The 15,588-nt window shown below is 42.6% G+C and overlaps 1 protein-coding gene across 1 annotated transcript in view; it reads right to left on the bottom strand.

Moving 5' to 3' along the window:
• The window catches only part of Agps (alkylglycerone phosphate synthase), a 103,680-nt gene extending 89,452 nt beyond the window's left edge, over positions 1-14,228 (bottom strand). The window contains exon 1 of the mRNA XM_059260742.1: positions 13,930-14,228. Coding sequence (XP_059116725.1) covers positions 13,930-14,228 — 299 coding nt within the window. The remainder of the gene's footprint in view (positions 1-13,929) is intronic.
• Between the last annotated feature and the right edge of the window lie 1,360 nt (positions 14,229-15,588).

The following is a 15,588-nucleotide window of genomic DNA, read 5'->3' as shown; positions in this document are numbered from 1 at the left end:
CAATATAGGAGAACTGCAGTGTCTGCTCTGCAGTACTGCCCAACGTCACAGGGGCAGAGGGTGACATCTGTTAGCTGTTTGTTTTCTCTACTGCAAGTGTATTGCTGCCACTGAGTATCTCTCTACGCCCTAGTCCAGCACTACTTTCTACCAGTTTTACTCAATAGTTCCATGGTGTTAGACCATACTGTAAAGCTATGAGGTTTATAATCAGGATCTACTTCCTTCTTATGTTAGCTCTGGAATATAGCTGTCTTTACACCTATTTAATACAAAGGAAAAAAAAAAGAAGAGGTCAGAAACTTTCAGTAACTTGTTTTTGGTCATCAAACAGTATTTGAAACACTAGAATCCAGATGTGTCCAACTTGCAGCCCTGGGCCTCATGTCCCCAGGACAGCTACGAGCTATGAAAAAGCCCCAACATAAAATGATAGACTTAATTAAAACATCATGAGGGTTTGTTTTGTTTTGTTTTAACTCCACTGTATGGTTCTCAGACATCAACTTTGTAAGCAAAGTTAAGCATACAGCAAAGTAAGAAAGTCGCCGGGCGGTGGTGGCGCACGCCTTTAATCCCAGCACTCGGGAGGCAGAGCCAGGCGGATCTCCGTGAGTTCGAGACCAGCCTGGTCTACAGAGTGAGATCCAGGAAAGGCACGAAGCTACACAGAGAAACCCTGTCTCGAAAAACCAAAAAAAAAAAAAAAAAAAAAAGAAAGTCAGTCAGTCACCTGGTTCTAGCACTAACTAACTACAGCCACGGTGAGTTACAAGTAGTCTAAGGCAATGGACACACAGTGCTCCTTTCTGGCTGAGAGTAGGTGGCTTCACTGTGGTGGCATGCAAACTTCCAATTCTCTAGGAGATGGCAGAGACGACCACCAGGCAGAAGTAGAAAAGCATAAGGGTTTTTGCATCTATGTGACTGAAGCAAAGCTGTGCAGGAAAGCTACAGGCAACAGCCGAAAGCAAGCAGCATCAATGGGAACTACCAGGGTAAACAGTATTTTCTACATTTCATGCTGCCACCAAAAGTGCAACTCTACATTCTGCTTTTAAATTGCTCACACTTGCCTCTGTGGACACCCTGCACATGGTACACAGATATACATGTAGGCAAAACACCCATACACATAAAATAACAACAACATCTTTAAAGAATGCTCACTGGGCTGCAGAGATGGCTCAATGGTTAAGAGCACTGGCTGCTCTTCCAAAGGTCCTGAGTTCAATTCCCAGCAACCACATGGTGGCTCACAACCATTCGTAATGAAATCTAGTGCCTTCTTCTGGCCTGCAGGCAGGACACTGTATATATAATAATAAATATATCTTTAAAAAAAAAAGCCTGCTCACTCTCTAGTTATTCCCAGACACAAAAACATTATCACTACTCCTGGGACATCATGCCCTTTTATGGCTGCTTATCTTTGTACCGCTCTATGTCCCTTCTCTGAAATGCCCTTCACGCCCTCGAGAACTACTAATCCAGGAAGCCAGTCCAGGTATCTCTTCTGAAATGTTTCTCCTATCTTTCTCAAGGGTTTATGACTCCCTCTGTACACAATGATTATAACATTTATTATATCCTTGACACCATATCTATCTAGCTCCTCTAGGCTGCCAATCACTTGTGCAATGTTAGAAGGCAGCACAGCACCAGCATGCAGCACTCAGTTTCCCTGAGCAAATACTGGTCTCATAACGGGATGGAAATCATTTAAAAGAGATATAAAAAAAAAAAATGAAAACCCAGCTACACAGAGACAGCTGACAAAACCCTAGGTTTGACCCCAGCATTGGAAAAGTCAAAATTTTATCTGAGTTCAAGTGTCAGAGAAGATAAGCCTCTTGTGAGTCACAGCTAAGAAATGTATCTGAGATGTCACTGAGTAAAGGGTGGGGATGGAGCTCAATGTTGTTAGGAGACATGTTGGGTTTAAGCATTCAAATAATGAAAAATGTGAAGAGAAACAGTGGCATTCTGGGAATGAAAACTAATGACTGAACGAACATAGCTCGTGTATTCAGAGTTGGAGAGGTCAGCAAGACATTCATTCACTTAGAATCAGCTTTAACTTTAGAATGTTAAAATGAGTCTTGGAGGAAATGTCACCTGGAAAGTCCCCACCTGACTGGTGCAAGCTAATGTGGTCTCAGTCGACAGAGTTAGGACAGACGTAGAAGAAAGAACTGAGGACTGGGGTGTGGTTCAGTGCTGTAGCACGTGTCTAACCTGCGCAGTGTCCTGGCTTCAATTCCCTGTATACACAGACAAAATCATAAAAACCAGTAATGATAAATTCATCTTTTCTGCTCTCATCTAACTCAAATCAATACTTAAAACCGAATCAATCCTAATCAATCAATACATGTAACTAAACACTAGATTTCCTTTTATTAAGAAGCTACCAATTATATTAAACCCAGGGCGGGCATGGCAAATTAGGTGGTATTTTAATAGCCCTGAAGCTGGATTCCAGTAGAATTCATGCCACTAGAAGAAATGCACATTCTGAGCAGGCACTGTAAAGTCTGTGAATTAGGCAGTTCATATTGCTTTATTCCAAGGGCTTAGAATACAAAAACACTGCCCCACTAGATGGTATGAAGCTTCTAACTGAGTAACTATAGAAAGAGCTGAGAGTTCCAGTGAAGTGGCTGGTAAGAATAGGACTGGTATCCTGATCAAAACCCCTGATTAGTAACTTCAAGCATGTTCCAAGAGCAATATATCACATGTACTCACACAGCAGTGTTTACAGTGAATGACAAGATGGCATCTACAGCTCCAAATCTCAGCTACGAAGCAGAACACTCATCAATAGTAACTAAGTTACTGGAAAGGTAAGTTTTCCTTAATAAGTAAGCACAATCAACTACTAAAAATCCAACATTAACTATTCAAATGCTTGAGAATCAAAGAAAGATGTTGATGGTCTCATTTTAGGAAAGCTATGCAAGACCTGATCTTTTATATGTTCATGAAACTTAAGACTATGGCCAATAATAATGACTTGCTTGTAACTCAAAATTAAAATATATAATTGGGAAATAAGTTTAGACTTGTAATTTTAGCTTAAATCTTATAAGTTCATAAATAATAAACACTGCAAGTATTTTTAAAGTTACTGTTTAAAAATTAAACTCAGGAGTTGACAAGATGGCTCATAGAGTAAAGATGCTTGTCATACAAGTGTGACCTGAGTTCAATCCCTGTAAATTCAGGAGAGAACTCCACAAAGTTGTTCTCAGGCTTACACACATGCACACACACGCATACACACACATACACACATACACACATACACACACACACACACACAATACTTTTTAAATTTCTATGTAATCAGTTTAGGAGAATGATTTAGTGCCTGGTTAGAAGTTATTCTCTCACATTACTGGCATGGTTAAGGAGATTGCACATACTGTTGAATATACAACATGGCAAACACCACTGAAAATCAAACTCACAAAATATGAGACTAATCAGTTTAGCCTCTTCTTTTGCAATAATATATACAAAACATTCACTACTAGAAACTTCCTATTAAAACTACTAAAATGAAAAATATTAATTACTCAAATGCTCATTAATAACAAAGTGGACAAGCTATAATATAGACACATGCAATGGAATACTTTTCAACAATCAGGGTGAACAAAATGAACAATTACAGGCTGGGGAGTACCCCCATCAGTAAAGTGTTTGTCAGGCAAACAAGCGGACCTGACTTGGATCTTCGGCACCCATATAAAAAACTAGACAGTGGCATTCGTCTGTGATCCCAACACCACAAAGAGGAGCCTAGAAGATCCCTAGGGCTTGTTGACCTGCCAATCTAGCTGAACCGATGAACTTCCGCAAGAAGCACTGCCTGAAAAAAAGTAGACAAAAGGCCTGAGGAAGATACCTAATGCTGAACTCTGGCCTCCATGTCTTTGTACAACCATACACACATGCACATGTGCATGTAAAACACACACACACACACACACACACACACACACACACACACTCATATAAAGTGGACACCAGGTTGGGGAATAATTCAGTGGATAAAAGTGCTTGCCGTACAAGTGTGAGGATCCCAGAACCCATGTAAAAGTTGGTTAAGCATGACAGTCGCCTGCAATCACAGCACTTAGGGCACAGACAGGGAACCCAAAACCAAACTGAGTAACTAGACTGCACGAATTGGCAAGCTCCAGGGACAGCGAGAGGTCACCTCAATAAATAAAGTAGGGACTGGGATATGGCTCAACAGCCAAGAGCACTTGATGCTCTTGTGGAAGACCTAGATTCAGTTCCCAGCACCCACACTGGGTGGCTCACAACCATCTGTAACTCTAGCTCTAAGGGGTCCAATGCCCTCCTCTGGCCACGGGTACCTGCACATACATGGTGCACATAAATTCAAGCACATACACCTACAAATAAAACTTAAAAATATATAAATTCACCCTTTTAAAAAGGAAATGTAGGGCTAGAAAGATGGCTCAGCAGTTAAGAGTCTATACTTCACTTGTGGAGCACCCAAGTTTGATTCCAAGTAACCATGTGAACAGATGGTTCACAACTGCCTATAACATCAGTTCTGGGAGTCAGGTACCCTCCTCTGTGCCTCTACCCAGGCACTACATCCATGAGCATAAACCCCCACTCAGTCACACATATGTATATATAATTAAAATTTTTTAAATAAATAAAGTAAGGAGCAATCAAGAAAGACACCGAATATCAATGTCATGCTGCCTCTGTATGTGCATACACAAGCATAAACATACATGAACACACACATACATGTGTATATTTAGGACACTTCAAGTAAGTTTTTGATCCATATACCATTCCCACTTTATCTGTGCACCACCAAACAATATGTATTACATTTGGAGAAAAACAAACACATCAATGAGTAAAGAAAGGATGAATCAGGTGTGGAATGTATATGATACATAGCCAGAGTACAGAGTAGTATCAAGGAATGAGAAACGGGCTTAAGAGTACTGACTCGGTCAGATTCTCTGAAGTCATAAACTGTCCTGTTAAAATTCTGTGTGACATATTTCAGTAGCAATGGTGATAGCATGTGGCAATGAAAAATGAAGAATGTTGTTCGGGTTCTGTGCAGTTTCAGCCTGTTTCTCTCATTTCTTCAAAAATAGTTCGGCCATACTTTCTAGTGGCCATGTGCTGTGGGATAATGCCCTTGTACACTGTAAAGATTTGTCACTTGAATTGGCTTAATAAAACACTGTTTGGCCAGTAGCCAGGCAGGAGGTATAGGCAGGGCAAGCAAACTAAGAATGCTGGGAAAAGGAAGGGTGAAGTCAGGAGTTGCCAGCCAGACAATGAGGAAGCAAGATGAGAATGTCAAACTGAGAAAAGGTACCAAGCCACATGGCTAAACATAGTTAAGAATTGTAGGTTAATTTAAGTGTAAGAGCTAGTCAGTATTAAGCCTGAGCTAATGGCTGAGCAGTTATAATTAATATAAGCTTCTGTGTGGTAATTTGTGAAGTGGCCGCTGGGTATTTGGTAGTTGTTGGAAGAACAGACACTTCCACTTACAGTAATGTCAATAGGAGCAACAGGTAGCAACTGAAGTTGCTGATGGGTCAAACTCTTAAGCAAGGCTACAAGACTACAGACCCCAGAATATCTTTTGCTTCTGTTGTACCTTTACATGTTTGCTGCTACAGTCTTTCTCTGGCATCTGATATGGTGTGAGTGGAAGTGAGGAAACCCTCACTGCCTGTAGTGTAGTGTGTTTATCTCATGAAAACATCACAATCTACTGGGTATTTTATCTGTGGATTATCAAGAAGATGATTCTTCCCTAAGCTGTACTGTTTAATTCATAATAATAATGATAGTCTATACAGAATTTTGATGAATAAAAATGAATACAAGGAAATGCTACACAGTCAGGGCCTTTGAGTTCCCCCTAAGGAGTTGCTTCAGATTACAGCTCAAGTTAATGAGCCAGACTGACTCAAATTCCTTTAATCTTAGTGCTGAGAAATGCAGTCACAGGTCTGAGTGTGCATCACCAGCTGAAATAAAGCTTAAAAATAACTTCAGGTTAGACCAGATGCTTTGCTAATAGTTTTTAAGATAAACTATTCCCAGAAAAATAATCTAAAGTCCACAAGGACACATAGCTAAGCTATCTGATCCATTAGCTAGGGTCATAAAAACAAAACAGTCTGATTAGTGCTAGTCTGGCAAATGATTAATTCCTTGCACCCATTCCTGACTTTAATTTGTGAAAATCAATTCTGACTAGTCAGGGCTACAGAAAATAATTTGTCTCTGTAGCCCCAAAACAAGGGCTACATGTTTTCTTTGATAGTGAGGAGTTATACACAGGGCAAAAAGTATATTTTGAGATTTAAAGTGTCATGGTGCCATAGTATCTTGGGAAGTGCCGACTGAGCTACAGCTAAAAGATATACTGTAGCTAGAGTTTTCCTGCCTGGCCCACAGTCAGGACAAATCTTTGTCACCCACCAGTCCCACAGCCGTCAGACCCAACCAAGTAAACACAGAGACTTATATTGCTTACAAACTATATGGCTGTGGTAGGCTTCTTGCTAACTGTTCTTATAGCTTAAATTAATCCATTTCCACAAATCTATACCCTACCACGCGGCTTGTGGCTTACCGGCATCTTCACATGCTGCTTGTCCTGGCAGTGACTCTGACTCAGCCTTTCACTTCCCAGCTTTATTCTCCTCCTTGTCCCGCCTATACTTCCTCCTGCCTGACTACTGGCCAATCAGTGTTTTATTTACCAACCAATCAGAGCAACACATTTGCCATACAGAACATCTCACAACAATATATGGTATCTCAGAAATGTCTACCTGAGCCTGAACTAGAGATCTAAGACATTCTAGGTATCTCCTTGCCCCAAGACTCAGTACTCTCTGGGCATCTTTGGGATTCAAAGTGAACCCAGAATTTACAACTTCTGATTGCAGCGTGTTAGTTCAAAATTTCTACATAGTCGTGAGTTAGTTTAAATTGCCTTTTCCCTGCCTGGGAGAATGGAGGTCAAAAGGTCAAAGTGCCTAATACACTCAAAAGTATAGGTTACAAATACACAATTTTCTTATTTTCTTGGGCTCTTCAGCAGTTTAGTGTGGTGATATTTTATTTGTATGTTAATAAATAAAGTTTACCTGGAGATCACAGGAAATAGCAAGCAGTTTTAAGTAAACACAAAAGTCAGGTAGTGGTAGCACATGCCCTTAATCTGATCACTTGGCAGGCAGGGTCTCTGTGTGTTCAAGGCCATCCTAGGGAACAGAGCCTAGGAACAGAGCCAAGCGTGGTGACACACGCCTTTAATCCCAGTACCAACCACAGGGACCTGGAGGTCAGTACAGACACGCAGTGACAAGGAAGTGACGTAGCTGGGCTAAGAGTCAATGAGAGGGCAGAACAGCAAGGCAATAAAGCCTGGGTAGACAGGAAATCATGGCATTTTGGAAGCTGCAGAGCTGGTGAGGTAAGGTTGGTTGGTGGCTCTCACTATTTTCCTGATCTCTAAGGCTTTCACCCCTATATTTGGCTCCATGTTTTTTATTTACTAAGAACACTTAGAAATTCAGCTACAGTTTAGGTTTGTGATTCCTTTAAAATTCTTTATAATAATATCACTCAAGATAAATAATTCTTTCTTTATAACCACAATTTGCAGCCTGCCAACAAAAAGGTTGGCTGAGAAAATACGTTCCTTGCTTGCTCTTGACAAGTTACTTAGATATATTGCATGTGAGTTGTTGAGATGACTGTTTTTAATCATGTTAGGGAGATAAGAAACATGTCTTTACCTATAATCATTCACTTGAGAAATGGAATGTAACTCCTTTGTGACTTCTGTATTGCCTGAAATAGTTTGTTAGGGTATATAAGCTGTAAAAAGACATGAGAGAATGGAGCAACAAAGGAGAATAACATGAAAGGAGAATAAAGAAAGGAACCATCAAGAGAGTGTGTGAGTGTCTTCCTTCCCTAACCCCTCAGATAGAAAAGTCTTAGCTATGCCAACACCATGGACTCCTTTTGAGCCCTGGGCTGCCATGGGGCTGGTTCCTTACAGGCAGCGATACATACTACCATTCCACAGTTCCAGTTTCTAACACTAGAAGACTTCAGCACAAGTATGGAGGTCTATCTCCAAGTCTCATGCTCACTCTTTCTCAAGACAGAGATGAATGGGATACTCAATGAATTCTTAGAGAAAGCACCAAGCACCTGTGCTAATCTTTTCTCTCTTTAAAATACTCTCTCATGATAACTCTCTGGAGCTAGCTATCTCCCCACCACCACCAGAGGAAGCCTACAGTCCAATACTGCCTATTACATGATCTATCTAATTCAAGGTAAATATTAGATAATCCAGATCTAAGCCATGTTCTATCTGTAGTAGTTGGCATTCCACTTTTCCTTTTAAAATGTTTGTTTTGTGTCTATGTGTTTTGCCTGCATTTATTATGTATACTACATGTATGCTGGGTCCCCTCAGAAGCCAGAAGAGAGTTTCAAATCCTCTTGAACTGGAGTTGTGATAGTTACAGATAGTTGTGAACCACCATGAAGGTTCTGGGGACCAAACTCAGGTCCTCTTTGAGAACAGCAAGTGCTCTTAACCATTGAGCCACTTCTCCAACCAACATTTTTATTTGTTTGTGTCTTGTTGTGCCATCACTCAGCTGATTCTGAACTCAGACATTGGGAAAGACATGATGAACTATTAAATGAAACTACAAAAAATAAAGAGAAGAGGGAGAGCAATTACTGTGCTGCCAAAGGGTTGACTCCACTCAAGATCCTCTGATTTAGTTTAGGGTGGAAATTAACATACTAATTTCCTGAGCAGTAGAAATCTTTTCAATGATGAGAAAATAAAAGAATAATACCTGCTTTTAAAGACATATAAGGTATCTCGTGCCACTACAACTGCACTCTATTGCTCTGTAGCCTAAAAGTAGATCACTGCATTTCCTCCCAGATATTCCTACTAAGTGAACTTGGGGTGGATGGCTCCACAGTAAGCTCTGGACATGAGGAACATTGGAGAAGGTCTGGTTTATGTCAATGTACAAACCAGAGATTAAGACATCAAGGTTTCTTACTCATAACAGTCTAAACCATGCAGAAAGTCCTCCACAACCCCTTCTCTTTTCCTCTAATCTTAGTTCTTCCACATTTCTCCTTGGTCTCTTTTATTTACAATACTGTCTTCTCCAACATGGGGAACAACAAAATTCACTCACTAACTTGCAAACAGCCAGCCTATCTTTTTAAACCAGACTTTATATTTTCCTAAATTTTGAATTTTACTTTGATGGGATATTTCTAATTTATCACTAAGTACAACATAAAATAACACCTTAGGTACAGAAACCACTATTCAATTATTATCATCATAAACAGCTTGAAGCTTAGCACACTAAGGAGAGCAACCTGACAACTTTACCCCAGGGAACAAGTACCATGGTGTAGCAACAAGGAAACAGTACAGGGGAAAAAATATGGGTTGAGATGAGGACAGAGTTGAAATACCATTTTGTTCATTTCACAACTGCCTATCATTAGTCAAACAAAATTAACTGAGCTTCTACTTTCTCACCTGTAACCAACATATAATATCTCATGTTCCCCAAAGCTGTTAAATGAGGTAATGTACGTGTGCTTTAGAATGGTGCCTTGGAAGTTAACTTACTCAAATGAAAATTCCTATTAACATCATCACTAGAATTCCCAGTTCAGAACTCATACCATGCTATTTCATGTGGTATAACTACCAAAATAAGCTTCACTTTTTCCAAATAATGTTGTCATAAGTCGCCTGTCCAGATTGTTTTGCTACAGAAATGAAGCTGCAGGCTGCCTTCCTAAAAATCATTTGCAAGAAATTAACTCAGCTTCTGGAGAACATGCACCAAAGTTGTGACATATGTTAAATAATACCTCCAAGGCTGGTCTTCAGAACTGTTCACCTCTTCTTCTCCTGAGACAGGATTTCTCATTGTCCTAGACCTCAAATGCTAAGCTGTCTGGCCAGCAGGCTACTGGAAGCTACCTGTTTCCATCTCCCTCGAAATGGAATTATACACACATCATAACATCTGACTTTTTTTACATGGATGCTGTGGCTCAAAAGCATGTTCTCATGCTTGTGGGACAAACATTTTACCAACTGAGGTGCCTCCCTTGCTCTTAAATAATATATTTTTTTAAAATGATAACTGTAGGTTGGGACTGTAGCTCAGGAATGAAGCCTTTGTCTTGTTTTCAAGATGCTATGTCCTAACTGCAATTCATTCTCAGTGCTAGCAACTAGTGACCAAACCCAATCCAATCAGTCACTGCTCAGCTTATTATATTACTATCTTGCAGGCTCCTCCCTTCACCAGCCCCTCAGCTGTATTATGTCTATCATAATATGTCTATCACCACCTCACAGGCTATTATTACTTGTCCACTGTCTCTACTCCAGCTAGAATCTAAGTTCCATTAAGGGCAGAGCTTTGTGTACTGCTGTATGCTACTTTCACGAATGAATGGACTGATTATCTACAAGCCAAAGCCTTCAGGGCCCGCCATCGCCTTTCTTTTTTCACTTTACTCCCATCTGTACCAACACTCGACTGTCCCCCAAACACAACACGTACTTCCATGGCCCCCTGCTTTGCCATAACAAACTTTCCTCATCATCCAATCAACCCACCAAAGTATCAACAATGTTTTTCAAACCTTCTTCAGGAAGCTTCTAACCCCTGAGAATATGCCTCTTTCTTTCCTTTGTGCTAAGTTCATACCTTTGTCTATACTAGTGCTAATTAAATTACTGGAACGTATCTCTCTCCCTAGATTGTGAGTTCTTAAGGACCAGGGCTTTATCACCAACCTAGCACAGCCCTTGTCATAAAGTAATTTATCTGCAAATATTCACTGAATTAGCATGTGCATTACTCTTCTGCAGCAGAAATGAAAGCATGGTGTATTAAGAAGTCACTACTCCAAACTTATGATAAGTAGCTACAGATAAAACAATGACAAGCAATACCACTACCCAGAGTAAGGAAAGAGGAGTAATATGTAAATCACTGAAGATTTCAAAATCACGAAGCACACCTTGCTGGATATATATCTTGGTTCCTCCTGGCTCCAAAATTTGCCTTCCCTTTAGGCTAGGTTCTCATTGCCACAGATGTTGAAACCCAGCTAAGTAGCAGGAAGTGGAAAGTCGACCTGGGTTTCCCAATGAGCAATAGTCAAGTAGAATGATCACGCTCTGAAAAGCTTCTGATGTTTCATCAAATACATGATTTTATGTTTCCCTTAATACAAGGTAATATGCTATGCACTGAGTCAAATACAAGCATTTCGATTAAACTTCAGAGTAGTTCTGCAAGTATAGATGTTACCACGAGCCAACTAACCCTGAGTTCCCCGACAGCTACACCCTATGCCATAAATGGGCTGCAGGTGCACCTAGGCTACCGACAGCTTCAGTCTTTGACAGTCATACAAGGACTATGCCCATCCAGAGCAGTTACCCTCAGCCTTAAGACATTTTATCCAGTACCTCGGAGCATTGCTATTTCTTCTCTAAATGCCTAACAAAACTTGCCCTGCCTATAATAGTGTAAGTGCATATATAAATGTTTTATCACACAGATGCATGCAAATGAGAAAATATCTATGTGTATGAAGCCACTGGGGAAAAAAACGAAGAACCTTAAACCCCATAAGAACTAATATAACATCAGTGAAACCAGGGGTTACATGTGACCCTCGATTTTACCCTCCTACCACTGAGTAAGCAAATTCTGGAAAATGTACTTCCTCATAATTCTGTAAACGGTTTGCCTCAGGTCAGAGTCCCAGCATTAATGATTAAGACACGAGATTCATAACCACTGTCTTCAGACACAAGGACAGCTCTAGCTATTTGTTGAGAGCTTGGGTAATAGGCAGTACACTAACCATTTCATCTTTTAGATGCATTTTTCTGTTCCCAAAGCAAAAACGCAAGGCAGGGGTTAGTTCTTCTTTGGTTTTTTTAACATTCCTTAATGATTTAATTTTTATTATTTTATATGCATTTGTGTTTTACCTGCACATATATGGCTGTGTGAGGGTGTCAGATCCCCTGGAACTAGAGTTACAGACAGTTGTGAACTGCCATGTGGGTGCTGGGAATTGAACCCAGACCCTCTGGAAGAGCAGCCAGTGCTCCTAACTGCTGAGCCATCTCTCCAGTCCCTCTGGTTTTGTTTTCTGAGTCAGGGTCTCTCTATGTAGCCCTGGCTGGCCTGAAACTTACTATGTCGACCAGGCTGATCTTGAACTCACAGAGATCCACTAGCTCTGCCTCCCAAATGCTAGGACTAAAGGTGTTCACCACCACCTCCAGCTGTACATCTTCTTAAAATGAGGGGACAGAAGCTCTGAGAGAGACTGACAGTTTACAAGTAAAAAGGCCTAATGGAATTCAAACTGCCAAACAAATCTTCAATTCCATTCCAGTGTGCCCTTTCTGAAAATCAAATCTAATGCTTAGCCCCACATGCCCTGAAACAACTTTCCCGTCTCGAACCTTCTTCATCCCTTGTCATTCTTACCCTTTCTGCCACATTTAACTCCAGAAGTTCCCTAGTCTCTCCCTTTCTTTACCTAGACCATTCCGTTTGTCTACCATAAACACTGTTCCCCTTTGGTAGGCTATTTTCAATACAAACTTCAAGATTTATACACACACACCAAAAACAAAACAAACAAACAAACAAACAAAAAACTGGCTCAGGAAAGTCTTTATCCTAAGAAATACATACTCAAAACTGGGTCGAATGACCATGTGTTTCAATTATCAGCTAAATTTCTTATACTATATTACTTTAGTGACTTACAGTGAATAGTGCATTTCAGAATCTCTTCATTGCTTGTATTATGCAGTAAGGACTTACAAACACGGGGTGAATTAATGAAGCCATCGATTCGATTTGTTTCTGATGTCTAACCTGTCACACAGGCAGCTGCTACCTGCAGCAGACTTATTAATCTTTTTTTTTTAATTTCTTCATCTGTAAAATGGAAGAATACAGCATCTACCTAATAGCTTAGGAAGAAGTAATGGACTTAGCACCATCTCTAGTACTTTGAAAGTACACAATAAAGACAGTAAAATCTTCTTTCATTCTCCAAGTTCTTCCAAACGGATAAATCAGAGACAGAGATGTCTTGCAAAGGTCTTAAGATTTTATGAACATCCCTCATCCAGACGCTTGTCTTTTGGTTTCTTACAGAGATCCGTAGCTAGAATATCAAACTCTTAAGTTACTAATGTTTGCAGTCTATTGCACCTTACTCACTCATTCACCAGTTTCCTCCCTAAAGTCAGAACCCATGCCCATCAGGAAGTGGTAAGCCTCCCCGACAGAAACCACTCAGCACCCTTTCCCGGAGTATCACTGGTCCCCACCCCACTCCATCCCGCACCCAGGCTTTTGAGAATTAGCAGAAATTTGATGATCCAGGGCAAATTTAAACCTCCTCTTCATAGATTAAGAAAGCTCCTGCTAGTCGATCAAAGATCTTCTAAGACAGAGAATGAGTTTCTACCATCAAAAACCAAGAATAAGGATCCCTTTAAACCCTTCTCCATACGAGGTCATGGAATCCGTTATCTTCTAAAGGACCAAAATCAGCCAACCCATCCCGCCCCTTCCAGACAGAGTCCCGCGTCTGGTCCACTCTCGGTCTGCGAGCTGATGTACTCGCAGGGACGGGGATGTCTTCCGCCCACCGTGTCAACTCCTTTGCCCACTCCCGTGCCCTGCTCTCCCTCAGCCCAGGCCGCGGGTGGCCTCCCGCCGCCGGCTCCTTCCCTGGCCCGCTACTCACCGCTTCTTGGGGATGGTGCCCGACTCCGGCGCGGCGGGAGTGGCGGCGGGCGACGCCCCGGCCGCCGACGCGGCTCTCCGCGCTTTGCACTCATTGGTACTCGGAGCCTCCTGGGGCCGGCCCAGCAAATGGCCCGACAGAACCCGCAGCCGCCGGCGCGCGCGGCCCGCGTCCGGGTCCCGCTCGCTCGCGCCCGCCTCGCCCGCCGCCGCCTCCGCCATGGCTTCCGCCTTGTGCCGCCGCCCGAGGCCGCTGGGCGCGGGTGAAAGGTCACTCAGAGCGGCGCCCCGCGCGACCATTCGCTGCGGCGCATCCCGGCAGCCACTGCGGCGACTGGCGGCAGGGGCCTTGCGCCTGGAGCTTCACGGGCTCTGTCCCCGCCCACCGCAGCCTCGCCCCGCCCCCTCCCCGCCTCGGCCACGCCCGCCTCCGGGCCACGCCACGCCTCGGCAAGGCGCACCTGCAGAGCAGGTGAGTTCCAGCGGACCCGGGGATTGGCCCAAAGGGGCAGGATGAGAGCCAAACCACACAGCACTCCCCGCAGAGGACAAACCTGTGGGTGTGGCGTCCTGGAAGAAGCCCGAGCACCTGAAGGATTATTTCCTGGGACTGATGCCTGGGAGCTTGAATAGTGGGCCACCCGGGGGGTGCTGCCAACCTGGCAGTGGAGCCAGGCCTGCCTTTCCTGGTAGACTACTCTACTTTGCCTGCTAGGGCAAAACTGATCCTGTAACCTATAGAGCCAGTGTCTCTATCAGCCTCATTTCTCATCGCCTAGCACTGCGGTCAGCACTCACGTGGAGGTCAGAGGACAACTTCCAGTCGTCTCCTTCCACCCTATGAGTCCTGGGCATCACACTTGGATCGTCAAGCTTGGTGGCAAGTGCCTTTACCCACAGAGCCATCTTGCTCACCCTGAGGTGTGTTTTTATACAGCCCTCAGGCTAATGGTTTTTATAATTGAAAGGTGTTATCTGCAAAAATAACATGGAGTTTGTCTTGTGTTGGCCAACTACTCCTGGACATGGGGCCTAACCTGAAGTGTGGTTAATATACCCAGTGAGACTCCACTGGATGAAACTAATTTTTCCTTTGCAAGTGGGTACCAGTTTCAGATAGCTTCTCGGTGAGGGGTGGGAGCCAGGGTCCGCTTCTTCCCCTCAGCTCCAGGACCCCATCTAGCTTGAACCTCTGCAAGTCCTGTGTGTGCTGCCACAGTCTCTGTGAGTTCATATGCGTATCAGCCCTGTTGTATCAGGAAGACACTGTTTCTCTGGAGTCATCCATCATCTCTGGCTCTTACTATCTTTCCTCCTCTTCTGTATAGATCTCTGAGCCCTGAAGGGAGGGGGTTGATAAAAACATTCTATTTGGGTAGCTTGACATCTTTTTTTTTTTTTTTTTTTTTTGGTTTTTCGAGACAGGGTTTCTCTGTGTAGCTTTGCGCCTTTCCTGGAACTCGCCTTGGAGACCAGGCTGGCCTCGAACTCACAGAGATCCACCTGCCTCTGCCTCCCTAGTGCTGGGATTAAAGGCGTGCGCCACCACCGCCCGGCTAGCTTGGCATCTTTTTATACTTGGTTTTCAGACGATTTACAAGCTATAAAGGCCTTACAAGCTATAAAGGCCTAGTAACACCTATTTTGTGGAACTACTTAA

The sequence above is a fragment of the Peromyscus eremicus genome, chromosome 4 (assembly GCF_949786415.1).
Source record: "Peromyscus eremicus chromosome 4, PerEre_H2_v1, whole genome shotgun sequence".
In the NCBI taxonomy this organism is placed as follows: Eukaryota; Metazoa; Chordata; class Mammalia; order Rodentia; family Cricetidae; genus Peromyscus; species Peromyscus eremicus.
This window is presented reverse-complemented; position numbering and strand designations above follow the sequence as displayed.